Source organism: Anomaloglossus baeobatrachus, chromosome 1 (assembly GCF_048569485.1).
Source record: "Anomaloglossus baeobatrachus isolate aAnoBae1 chromosome 1, aAnoBae1.hap1, whole genome shotgun sequence".
In the NCBI taxonomy this organism is placed as follows: domain Eukaryota; kingdom Metazoa; phylum Chordata; class Amphibia; order Anura; family Aromobatidae; genus Anomaloglossus; species Anomaloglossus baeobatrachus.
In genome coordinates this window covers 767,951,338-767,964,726 of record NC_134353.1, presented here as the reverse complement: position 1 = coordinate 767,964,726, position 13,389 = coordinate 767,951,338, and the positions used below count along the sequence as shown (strand labels likewise).

Here is a 13,389-nt window from a genome sequence, read left to right as displayed (position 1 = left end):
ACATCGCACCTGCGATGTCGTAGTGTGCAAATCCGCCCTAAGGCTGCTTTCACACATCCGGCTGTAGCACTGCGGCACAATCCGGCGCTCTGCTGAAAAAACAAAAACGTTTTTTCTGCCGCCGGTTTCGTTTTTTCCAGCACTGACTTGCATTGGCGCCGCATTGTGCCGCAATGGGTTGCGTTCCGTCCGGTTTTTGCCGCATGCGGCAGATTTAGCCGATGCGGCGGCCGGATGGAACGTTCCCTGGCACGTTTTTTGCTCCGGTAAAAAAAAACGCATCGTGCCGCATCCAGCCGATGCGGCGCATTTTTCAATGCATCCCTATGGACGCCGGATGCGGCGCGATGCGCCAACAACCGTATCCGGCCGCTGCATGCGGTTTTGTCCACTGCGCGTGCTCAGTAGCATGCCGAAAGCGGCAAAAAACGGACGGGCCGCATGTAAAAAACGTATGCAAAGGATGCAGTGTTTTCACCGCATCCATTGCATAGGTTTCACAGCCAGATTGAGCCGCACGGCTCAAACCGGATGTGTGAAAGCAGCCTAAGGCGGGCTTTGCACGTTGCGACATTGCACGTGCGATGTCGATGGGGTCAAATCGAAAGTGACGCACATCCGGCGTCGCAGTCGATATCGCAACGTGTAAAACCTTTTTGATACGATGAACGAGCGCAAAAGCGTCATTATCGTATCATCGCTGCAGCCTCCGACATTTCCATAATGCCGATGGTGCGACAGGTACGATGTTGTTCATCGTTCCTGCGGCAGCACACATCGCTGTGTGTGAAGCCGCAGGAGCGAGGAACATCACCTTACCTGCCTCCCGGCTGCAATAAGAAGGACGGAGGTGGGCGGGATGTTAACATCCTGCTCATCTCCGCCCCTCCACTTCAATTGGCCGCCTGCCGTGTGACGTCGCTGTGACGCCGCACGACCCGCCCCCCTAAGGAAGGAGGCGGGCCGCCGGCCAGAGGGACGTCGCACGGCAGGTATGTGCATGTGAAGCTGCCGTAGCGATAATAATCGCTACGGCAGCTTTTACTAGATATCGCACGTGCGACGGGGGCGGGACTATCGCTGCAGCATCGGTAACACATTGTTACCGATGTCGCAACGTCCAAAGCCCGTCTAAGACTGAAGCTACTGAATGGCTGTGGTGGTTATAAGCCACTGCAGCATATCATCATTTCAGGAAAATAAGTGGGGGCGGAAGGGACAGCTCGATCCTTCTACTGTTTTTTCGGTTTTATAGCTAATGCTTTGCTGCTCCTATATACAGTGCCTTGTGAAAGTATTCGGCCCCTTTGAATTTTTCAACCTTTTCCCACATTTCAGGCTTCAAACATAAAGATAAAAAATTTAATGTTATGGTGAAGATGAAAAATCAACAAGTGGCAATTGTGAAGGTGAACGATATTTATTGCTTATTTTAAATTTTTGTAAAAAATAAAAAACTCAAAAGTGGTGCGTGCAATATTATTCGTCCTCTTTACTTTCAGTGCAGCAAACTAGCTCCAGAAGTTCATTGAGGATCTCTGAATGATCCAATGTTGTCCTAAATGACTGATGATGATAAATACAAGCCATCTGTGTGTAATCAAGTCTCCGTATAAATGCACCTGCTCTGTGATAGTCTCAGTGTTCTGTTTAAAGCACAGAGAGCATCATGAAGTCCAAGGAACACAACAGGCAGGTCCATGATACTGTTGTGGAGAAGTTTAAAGCCGGATTTGATTGCAAAAAGATTTCCAAAATTTTAAACATCCCAAGAAGCACTGTGCAACCGATCATATTGAAATGTAAGGAGTATCATACCACTGCAAATCTACCAAGACCCGGCTGTCCCTTAAAAATATCATGTCAAACAAGGAGAAGATTGATCAGAGATGCAGCCAAGAGGTCCATGATCACTCTGGATGAGTTGCAGAGATCTTGTCACGCTCCCGGGGTCCCGGCGCCGCTCCTTACCCACTGATCCGATCCCGGGATCAAGGTGCCGCTCCTTAGCCACTGACCCGGTCCACGTGCGTACCGATCGCGGACGCTGCTCTTGCTCCTGCTCCCCTGTGTCTCCCGTGCTCCCTGCTCGGCGGTCCCGCTGGCTTGCTGCGGCTCGGGACTCTGCTCCCGGCTCCCCTGCGTTCTGTCCCCGGCTTCCTGTGCTTGTCTCCGGCTCCCGGGCTTCGCGCATGCGCATTAGGGCGCGGGCACGCTCATTCACCTCTTCTTGAAGGGCCAGCATCCCTGGAACAGGATATGGCCGATTACAGGTGCAGGGTAGACTTCCTTTTGCATACAGGCGGTGCTTGTTCAACGAGATCTTGCAGCTTAAGCGGGCTTTACACGCTACGATTTCGCTACAGCGATCTCGTTGGGGTCACGGATTTTGTGACGCACATCCGCCCGCTGTAGCGATGTCGTAGCGTGTGACACCTAGAAGCGATTTTGGATCGTTGCAAAAATGTCCAAAATCGCTCCTCGTTGACATGGGGGTCCGCTGCCAGTTATCGCTGCTGTCGCAGGGGCGAAGTTGTTCCTCGTTCCTGCGGCAGTGCACATCGCTACATGTGACGCCGCAGGAACGAGGAACATCTCCTTACCTGCCTCCGGCCACAATGCGGAAGGAAGGAGGTGGGCGGGATGTTACGTCCCACTCATCTCAGCCCCTCCGCTTTCATTGAGCGGCCGCTTAGTGACGTCGCTGTGACGCCGAACGGACCGCCCCCTTAGAAAGGAGGCGGTACGCCGGTCACAGCGACGTCGCTATGCAGGTAAGTATGTGTGACGGAGGTGCCAGATTTTGTGCGCGACGGGCAGCGATATGCCCATTTCGCACAAACGATGGGGGTGGGTCGCATGCTAGCGATATCGGGCCGGATATCGCAGCATGTAAAGCCACCCTTAGTCTCTTGTGCTAGTATTCAAGCCCTCTGTGTTCTGTTCCTGGATTAACCCTGTCTCTACCCTCAAAACCTGACGCCCGGTGTATGCCTCAGCTCTTCCGGCTCCCTGGAGATTCCCTGGTGTCCGTTAGCAGTGGACCTCACCATCTTCCCTCTGCTTCACTCTGCCACCGGCTCTGGATTACATCCGATGTCTCCAGCCTGCATTTATCACTGGTTGCGGACTTCGCCTGCTGTCTTCACCCCGGCTCCGGTTATCCGTCTAGATTCCCTCCAGTCCAAAGCCACCGCTAGATGGGTCCCCGTATTCTGCCCGGACTTTCCAAGGACACACCCCGTATCCCGCCTGTGTCCTGGCTGCTGTGCATCTAGGCCCTCTGGGGTGGTCGCCAGACAGTCCCTGTATAGGGGTTCGCTCCTGGTGGCCTCCCTGGGGGAGTCCGGTGCATGGTCCCGTGGATCCACTCCTGGACTGAACGCTATAGATCTACAGTTGAGGTGAGAGAGTCTGTCCATAGGACAACAATCAGTCGTACACTGCACAAATCTGGCCTTTATGGAAGAGTGGCAAGAAGAAAGCCATTTCTCAAAGATATCCATAAAAAGTGTTGTTTAAAGTTTGCCACATGCCACCTGGGAGACACCAAACACGTGGAAGAAGGTGCTCTGGTCAGATGAAACCAAAATCAAACTTTTTGGGCACAATGCCAAATGATATATTTGGCATAAAAGCAACACAGTTAATCCTCCGAGTAATTCGAATTGGTGGCGTCTTGACCTGCTGCCACCCCCCTCCCCCGAGCCAGCCATGATATATTTCTTATCTAAATCAATCCCCACTCAAGCCTCTTATCTCTTACTATCTTCTTGAAGCCATCTTTACCTTTCTTTACACCCCCCATCCTACTATTGACATGTTTTACATATGTTCTGTCACCCTCTCCGATCAGCTGAAAACTACTCCAGCAGATGCCGATATAAGAAATGTACAGGGTGGAAGGCGGTAACCACGTACATTACTTAACTCTACTGTGTATCTCTACCTCTATCACTCGTTTACTGTTATTTTGTCTATCGCTTGTTGCCAAGGTGGGCAGCCACCACTGCTGTCTGAACAGCGCTTATCACTCCTACCGAGCTCATAATGAGGTCAGATGAGATCTCCTTGTGTGCTCATTGCCAACCCCAGGAGCAGCCCTACAGTACTGTTCACCAACACCAGCGGATCGGTCAGGTCAGCAGCCCTGTCACTCCTCTCATCCTGAAAGATGATGTTGAATTCAACCTATTAAAGAGAACCTTTTAGCAAAATTTAGCACTATACAGTAAAGCCACGGCCATAATGCCACTGTGATGCTGATAAAAAGGCTACTTGTAAATGAAGGAATTCGATCTGTGGTTGCTGAATAATTTTGCTCTAAATTTTTCATGATTACGTTATCCATGCATCAGGGAGGTACTTGGGGGTATGGTCTTCTACTTCTCCGCACCTCCACCTACCCCCTCTGTTTCTTCCACAGGTCCATTGTGAACTGCCTCCTTTTTAAATTTCTGCACCGCCGCCATAATTGCGGTGGACAGCGTGTGCGCATTGTGAATCTACGGGTTTTAGGCAGGTATTCAATAAAATGGTGCTTGATGCGGCACATGAGCAGATCGATATTTCAGCTCAATGACCTCTTCATTAAGCCAAAATCTTGAACAGCACATGCGCCACATCTGGCACCATTTTATTGAAAACAGTCTGTAGAATCACACTGCATACGGTCTTCAATAAAATGGCACCAGCACATGCGCAGATCAAGATTTTGGCTTAATGAAGGGGTCATTGAGCTGAAATCTTGGTCTGCTCACGCACCGTTTTATTGAAGACCTGCAGACCGCGCTTCGAATCACACTGCGCATGCACTGCCCACAACAATCATGATGGTGGTGGCGACGCGGAATTTCAAAAAGGAGGCAGGCCACTGAATAATCAGTGAACTGTAGAAGAAATAGAGGAAGCAGTGGGGAGAGGCAGAGAAAAAAAAATAAGAAGACGCTACAAACAAATCCTGCCCCGATGAACAAACAATGAACGGATGACGCCATCATGAAAACTTTAGAGGAAGATTATTCAGCAACCAGAGATCGGATTCCTTCACTGCAGCTATCCATTTAATCAGTATCACTTTAGTTTAAAATGTCAAATCCTTCGGACAGGTCTCTTTAAGCCCAAAAGGGGCCCACTGAGGAGGCTCCTTTAAGAAGGTAAGGTATACTAACAACATGACACCCAGTCAGAGGAACGGGGCTGCACTAAGGATTGTAGGAGGCATCATCAACCATAACAAATGGTATGGACCTAATATTATGGCTGAGGTATCAGGTGATATCGCTACTGTGTCTAGTTAGTGGCTAGATGGCCAAGGAAGTATTTTTGTTCTGTTATGGACTGTTGTACTGTTTATGAACATACAGCTAGCTTTGGACAATTTTTAACCTGATCCGCTGTTGGCGTTCAAGTCCTTCTTGTGCCAACTGTCTTGCCCAGAATATGGTGGCCCCATAAGCTAATTTTCTCTGATCTATCACAATACTTTGTACAGTGCTCTAAAAAAATGCTGTATTCACACATCGCACTAATATTGCACTGGTTAAACACTGTGAAAAATCCTCCAGCCGTATTCCAGATAAAATGAGAAGCTTTATTCCAACATGTTTAAAAGATATAAAAGATAGACATCCTCATCTGTATCCTAAAGGAATATAAAACTCTGGATATACTTGAGGAGGTCTACCTTATTAACATGTTGGAATAAAGTTTATCTGAAATATGATTGGAAGTTTTTTATCTTGATCTTTGCTGTGCCACGTCAGGAAGGAGTGGCATCCTCCGCGACAGGGAATGTAACAATTTTATTTAAACACTAGCTGTAGTACCCGGGCATTGCCCGGGATAGTAACTGTCTCTCTGTCTCTCTCCCAGTCTCTGTCTGTCTCTGTGTGTTTGTCTCTGTCTGTCTCTGTATCAGTCTGTCTGTCTGTCTGTCTCTGTATCCTGTATCAGTCTCTCTGTCTGTCTCTGTATCCTGTATCAGTCTCTCCGTCTGTCTCTGTATCCTGTATCAGTCTCTCTGTCTGTCTCTGTATCCTGTATCAGTCTCTCTGTCTGTCTCTGTATCCTGTATCAGTCTCTCCGTCTGTCTCTGTATCCTGTATCAGTCTCTCTGTCTGTCTCTGTATCCTGTATCAGTCTCTCTGTCTGTCTCTGTATCCTGTATCAGTCTCTCTGTCTGTCTCTGTATCCTGTATCAGTCTCTCCGTCTGTCTCTGTATCCTGTATCAGTCTCTCTGTCTGTCTCTGTATCCTGTATCAGTCTCTCTGTCTGTCTCTGTATCCTGTATCAGTCTCTCTGTCTGTCTCTGTATCCTGTATCAGTCTCTCTGTCTGTCTCTGTATCCTGTATCAGTCTCTCTGTCTGTCTCTGTATCCTGTATCAGTCTCTCTGTCTGTCTCTGTATCCTGTATCAGTCTCTCTGTCTGTCTCTGTATCCTGTATCAGTCTCTCCGTTTGTTTCTATCTCTGTCTGTCTCTATCTATCTGTCACAGACACCTTAAAACAATTTTACAGACAGGGCAAAAAAGTGCCGTATTTTTACAGACTGTCCTGGAATTTCTGAATGGTTGGCAACCCAGGGCAGAACGGACCCATAAATTGTGATATTAATAAATACTATGCTTTTCTTTTTTGGGTGGGTTGGACATATTCTTAAGGTCTTACCTGTTGCACATGTGTCTTTAGTGTTATCCCCATTTCTCAGAGACGTCTTGAAATTCGTTTGTGGCTGAAAAGCAAACAAAACAAAAATAAATGTTTCTCTGGGGATGATCACAAAATACAGATGATGTCATTATACATTATCACAGGCAGACCGCAGCCCCATTTGCACGATAGTAATCTATTTACAGCAGCTGAGCTCCACGTCCTTTCTAAGGCTATGTGCGCACTGGGAAATGGAATTTTCTTGAGAAAATTCCGCATGCTCTCAAAGATTACCGCACCCGCGGTAAAAAACCGCGGGAAACCGCACCCGAAAACCGCATGCGGTTTGCCGCGGTTTGCTGCGGTTTTACCGCGGTATTGTTCGCGGTATTGCCGCGGTTTTGCCGCGTGCGGGTTGGGATGTGCTTTATTGCATTCAATGCAATAAAGCACATTGAAGAAAAGAAAAAAAAAGTCATTTAATCCTGAGATAGTAGATAGATAGACAGAAGAATAGATAGAGGGATAGATAGATAGACAGATAGAGGGATAGATAGAGGACAGATCGCTGCATTTCCCACGGTCGGCAGTGAGTTCACATTACCGGCCATGGGAAATGACCGGTAATTACCTCTGCTGTCTGCTGCTTTCATTCAGCGCTGTGTCTGTGACAGTCGCGGCTGGATGGAAGCAGCGCAGGACCTGTGGATTACGCCGGAGCTTTGGTGCGGGAGGGGTTAATAAAATGGTGAACGAGGCTTGTTTGTTTTATTTAACATAAAGGATTTTTCGGTGTCTGTGTTTTATTCACTTTACTTACGGGTTGATCATGTCAGCTGTCACATAGACGCTGCCATGATCAAGCCTGGAGTTAATGGCGGTGGTCCCCCACCATCATTAACCCCTTGTATTACCCTGCTGCCACTGCTACACGGCGGCAAGAAGAGCCGAGGACACGCCGGTGCTGCCGCATAATGCATGCGACAGTGCCGGGGCAGCTGCGGCTGATATTCTCGGCTGCGGGAGGGGGAGTGAGGCGGGGGACATTAACCCTGCCCCTCTCCCTCCCCAGCCTGAGAATACCGGGCCGCCGCTGTGTGCTTACCTCGGCTGGAAGGTAAATATACAGCGGAGCCCACGTTCTTTGTTCTCTATATTTCCGTTTTCTTTCTATGTGTGTTCTATGTGTCTGTGTCTGTGTCTATGTCTGTGATGTCTGTGTGTGTCTGTGTCTATGTCTGTGATGTGTTCTGTGTCTGTGATCTGTGTGTGTTTACTCTCTGCACGGCTTCCTCTTCCTGTAATGACATCACTTCCCTGAAAACCGCAGACAGGCGATGTACATTACCGGAGGTAAACCGCGAAATACCGCAGGGAATAACGCAGGAAAACGCAGTGAACCGCACAGAATTTGCTGCCTGCGTTATTCCCTGCGGGATTTCATGATTAACATTGGAGTCAATGGAGTGAAATCCCGCAGCGATGTGCGGAAAAGAAGTGACATGCACTTGTTTTTGCTGCGGGATTCCCGCAGCAAAACATGCAGCTGTCAAATTCCGCCTAGTGCGCACAGGATTTTTTTTCTCCATAGGATTTGCTGGTGATTCACTGCAGAGATGTTATGAACATTTTCTGCAGCGAAACATGCAGCAAATCCGCGGAAAATCCGCGGCAAAATCCGGTAAGTGCGCACAGGGCCTAAAGGTTTCAGTCTATCAGGTTCTGTTCACATTAGAGTCATGGTTTCTGAATGCTGGCAAACCCCAACACACTCTTTTCACTACATGAATAGATCAGTTTGATTATATGAAAAACTTTTCCCCTTCAGTATTCCACAATTATTATTCATTATATAATACTAGCAACAATGGTGACTGATGGGAAATTTGCTAATTTGAAAAGCGGTTTGTATTGATCAGATAAGATGAGTAACATCAGGTCAGATAAAGTAAACAGATTTTTTTTTTTAATTGCTCTAAATTTTGGCCATTAGTATTAATCTGTATAATTTACTTAAGATATGGAAAGAAGTAAAGAAAGGGATGAGTGCCCAAGCAAGTACACTTGGGGGCCTTTAGCTCCTCTAAACTGAAACCAATAAATGAATGTCTTCATTTTATAGTCTGCAGTTTGGGGGGCTGACCTAATGATTGGGCAGGGGAATCAGTCAGCACTTTACCTGAGAAATGAGAGCTGTACAGATATTTATTGCTGCAGAGTTCAAACTCCCATTACTTGGGACTTATGTGTATGGTTGGTGCAGGACAGGGGGAGAAGCTGCGCTTTCTGTCATGGAAAGAACTTGGCACGCAGTGACTAATGGGATTTTACCAGGTACCAGAAAACCCCCCAGCAGGTGCCGCAACACACAGGGGACACAGGGACTACCATACAACGGATAGCCCTGGAGCTAGGGAGAGGCAAGAAGGGTCACCACCTGAAGTCACCTGAGGCTGTACCCTGCCCTCCCTGACGTCCCTATACAGGTTCTTTCACCCAGTCACCGATCACGTTCCTAAGTCCTTGCTTACCCTAAACTCACCCTGGCTAGTGAGCCGGCCAGTGAGAGCACTAGTCTTGCCTCTGCAATAAAGAAAATCAAGGGTAGGAAAATAGACAGGGGAAATTGAAACAAAAAGGAATAACACTCCAGGCAGCTATTATGCAGCTTACACAACAGCTGCAAACGACACGAGACAAGCTTCTTCCAGAACCCGGCTCTTCCAAAGTGGACCGCAAGAAAATAAGGTTTCAGATTTTATCACCGGAGTCACATGATAAGACATGTGAAATAGTGAAGGGGAGTGGTAGCAAAAGAGCTGCAACTGAGATAAAAGCTATCGGCAGCAGTCAGACAAGAAAGTGTGCTTAACCCTTACAGCACTACAAGCAAGTAGATGTCACTCAAGTACCAGTGGTGGATCTGCAAACAATAAGGCCCTGTAACCTTCTGACTCCAGACTCGCCCAAGATCTCCCCCGGGCGGGACACACTCATGTCAGAACTATAGTGAGGCTATGTGCGCACGTTGCATTTTTTCCCGCGCTAACGCTGCGTTTTGAACTGCAGCACTTCAATGCCAAATTGCATGCATTCTGCTTCCCCAGCAAAGTCTATGAAAAGTCCGAAAATTCAATGCACAAGCTGCGTTTTTAAACGCAGCATTTTGGATGCCAAAAATCGCTGCGGAAAAAAAAAGCAGCATGTCACTTCTTTTGTGCGTTGTAGCTGTGTTCTCCACCCATTGAAATCAATGATGTGGGTCAAAACGCAACCAAAATGCACTTGGACTGCATTTTTGTTGCGTTCCGCATGCTTTTTTGACAAACAAAACGCAGGGCTTTTCAGTCTCTCTCTGTCAATGTCAGTCAATCTCTCTCTGTCTGTCGATGTCGGTCAATCTCTGTCTGTCGGTCGGTCTCTTTCTTGGTCAGTTAGTCGCTCTGTCTGTCTCTTCTCTCTGGCCGTTGGTCAGTCTCTCTCCCTGTCTCTCTCTCTGTCCGTCGGTCGGTCTCTCCCCCTCTCTCATACTCACCGATCACTGGCACGGCTGTCACAAAGCTGCGCCGGCCGCTCATTATTCCATCTCTTATTCCTTGCTTTCCCCGCCCACCGGCGCCTATGATTGGTTGCAGTCAAACACGCCCCCACGCTGAGTGACAGCTGTCTCACTGCAGCCAATCACAGCCGCCGGTGGGCGAGTCTATATCGTACAGTAAAATAAATAAATAAATAAATAAATAAATAAGAAAACTACGTATAGTCCCCCCCAATTTTGATACCAGTCAGGGTAAAGCCACACGGCTGTAGGCCAGTATTCTCAGGACGGGGAGCTCCACATTATGGGGAGCCACCCAGCCTAACAATATCAGCCAGCAGCCGCCCGGAATTGCCGCATCCATTATATGCTACAGTCCCGGGACTCTACCCGGCTCATCCCGCTACAAAGCGCAGCGTAACTGCATGTAATTACGCAACGTGCGCACATAGCCTGACACAAATTTTGGCATTTTACCTGTTTACCAAAACATATTCAATATACAGTTATGTAATCAATATGCGTTTTTAAGTGCATAGTCTCAGATTTAATTTGAGGCTATTAATATCCTAATTGGGGTAAGGGTTTAGTATTTACAGCCCTTTAACATTTAGCTGCCTCTTTTTCAAGGGACCAAAAGTAATTGGACAATTTTCTCAAAAGCTCTTTAATGGGCTGAGTGAGCTAGTCCCTCAGAAATTCTTTATGAATTAAGCAGTTAAAAATGCCTGGCACTGAATCCAGGTGTGACATTTGCATTTGGAAGCTGTTGTGTACCCACAACATGCGGTCAAAGGAGCTCTCAAAAGAGGACAAACAGACCATCATTGGGCTAAAAAAAAAAAAAAAAATCCATCAGAGAGATAGCAGTAATGTAAAGGGTTGGCCAAATCAAGAGTTTGGTATATTCTGGAAAAAAAATGAGTACACTGGAGAGCTTAGGAACTCAAAGAAGCCTGGATGTCCAAGGAAGATAATAGTGATGGATGATCACAGAATCTTTTCCTTAGGCCTTCGACACACATCCGTGCCGCCGGTACGTGTTTGGTACGTTTTTGCACGTACCGGCGGCACGGAGACACGTACACCAATGCTACCCTATGGTAGCAGGCACACACACGTAAAACCACACGGAACGTGTGTCCGTGTCGTTTTTACGTGTGTGCGTTTTTCCACACGCTCAACATGTCCGTTTTCTCCGGCATCACGCAGGCACGGACCCGCTAAAGTCAATGGGTCCGTGTCTGCACGTGTGTGACACGTAGCATGTCAGTGTTCTACCCGTACCGTCCGTGTGCATTTTTTGGTGAATTCTGGATGCGATGTCGGTCAATCTCCCTCTGTCGGTCGGTCGGTATCTTTCGCTGTCAGACGGTCGCTGTCTGTCTGTCTCTCTCTGTCCCTCTCTCTGTCCGTCGGTTGGTCTCTCCCCCTCTCGCATACTTACCGATCCCCGATCACTGGCGCTGCACAGCTGTCAAAAACCTCCGGCGGCTTTTACTTTTTTGAAAATGCCGGCCGCTCATTATTCAATGTTGTACTCACTGCTTCCTCCGTCCACTGGCACCTATGATTGGTTGCAGTCAGACACGCCCCCACGCTGAATGACAGCTGTCTCACTGCAACCAATCACAGCCGCCGGAGGGCAGGTCCATATCATGCAGTAAAACAAATAAATAAATAAATAAGCAAAAACGACGTGCACCCCCCCCCCCAATTTGATACCAGCCAGGGTAAAGCCACACGGCTGAAGGCTGGTATTCTCAGGATGGGGGGCTCCATGTTATGGGGAGCCACCCAGCCTAACCATATCAACCAGCAGCCGCCCAGAATTGCCGCATCCATTAGATGCGACATTTCCGGGACTCGACCCAGCTTATCCCGGATTGCCCTGGTGCGGTGGCAATCGAGGTAATAAGGGGTTAATCATGACAGGCGCCTCCCCGAGATAACTTCCATGATTAACCTGTAAGTTAAAGAAAATAAACACACACAACGAAAAATCCTTTATTTGGAATAATACACAAAAACAAACACCCTCTTTAACCACTTTATTAAGCCACAAATACTCATCCAGGTCCGGCGTAATCCACGGAGGTCCCACAACACTCTCAGCTCTGCTACATCAAGGTGACAGGAGCGGCCACATACCATGACCGCTCTTTGTCAGCTCCACGCAGCAACTGAGGTGAGTCGCGCAATCACCGATGACGTCACTTAGGTTACTCGCGGCCACCGCCGGATCCTCCAACTGTGACAGCAAGTTGCCCAAGAGACTGAAGTGAGCTGAGCGATCTGCAAAAAAGTCACAGGTGAGTTGCGGTCTCAGGTGGAGGACTCCAGCTAGCCGCTGGTAGCCTGAGTGATGGCAGCGATAATCACGCCGCTAACTTCAGTCACTCAGGGGATTATTGGTCACCGGTGAGTCCTTCACGGGTGACCGCTAATCAGGACGCCACACACAGACAGAGTCGTGATATGACAATGAAGTCGGGTGAAGTTCATCCGAGTTCATTCTCATCGCGCGTCGCTGTCTGCTGTCAGCGGGTATGTAGCAACGACATTTTGCCACACACTTTGCCACACATTTCAAACGGACACCACACAGACATTACACGTACGTATCTCACGCATACACAGACATTCCACACGCACACACGGCGAGCATATGCCATCACACGGATGTCACACGTACCGGAGAAACGCCCATAAAAAACGGAACACGGACCCGAAAAAAACGGAATGTGAGACACGTACGTGTTTTTTGCGGAAGTGTGGCAGAGGCCTAAGTGAAGGAAAACCCTTTGTAACATCCACCCAAGTGCAGAGCACTCTCCAGAAAGTGGGTGTTTCAGTATCTAAAGTTACCATAAAGAGAAGACTTCATGAGAGCAAATACAGAGGGTTCACCACAAGGTGCATTCCATTAATCAGCCATAAAAATAGAAAGGACTGATTAGGCTTTGTCAAAAAGCATCTAAAGAAGCCAGTCCAGTTCTGAAAAAGCATTGTATGGACAGATGAAACTAAGGTCAACCTGTACCAGAATGACGGGAAGCAGAAAGTATGGAGAAGGCTTGGAACTGCTCATGATCCAAAGCACACCACATTTACTGTAAAACATGGTGGAGGCAGTTTGATGGCATGGGCATACATGGCTTCCAATGTCACTGGGTCACTAGTGTTTATTGATGATCT

The 13,389-nt window shown here is 48.0% G+C and overlaps 1 protein-coding gene across 1 annotated transcript in view; it reads right to left on the bottom strand.

The window, feature by feature from the left end:
• The window catches only part of LOC142251937 (uncharacterized), a 196,233-nt gene that overhangs the window by 159,788 nt on the left and 23,056 nt on the right, over positions 1-13,389 (bottom strand). Inside the window, exon 3 of the mRNA XM_075324984.1 lies at positions 6,672-6,735. Coding sequence (XP_075181099.1) covers positions 6,672-6,735 — 64 coding nt within the window. The remainder of the gene's footprint in view (positions 1-6,671; positions 6,736-13,389) is intronic.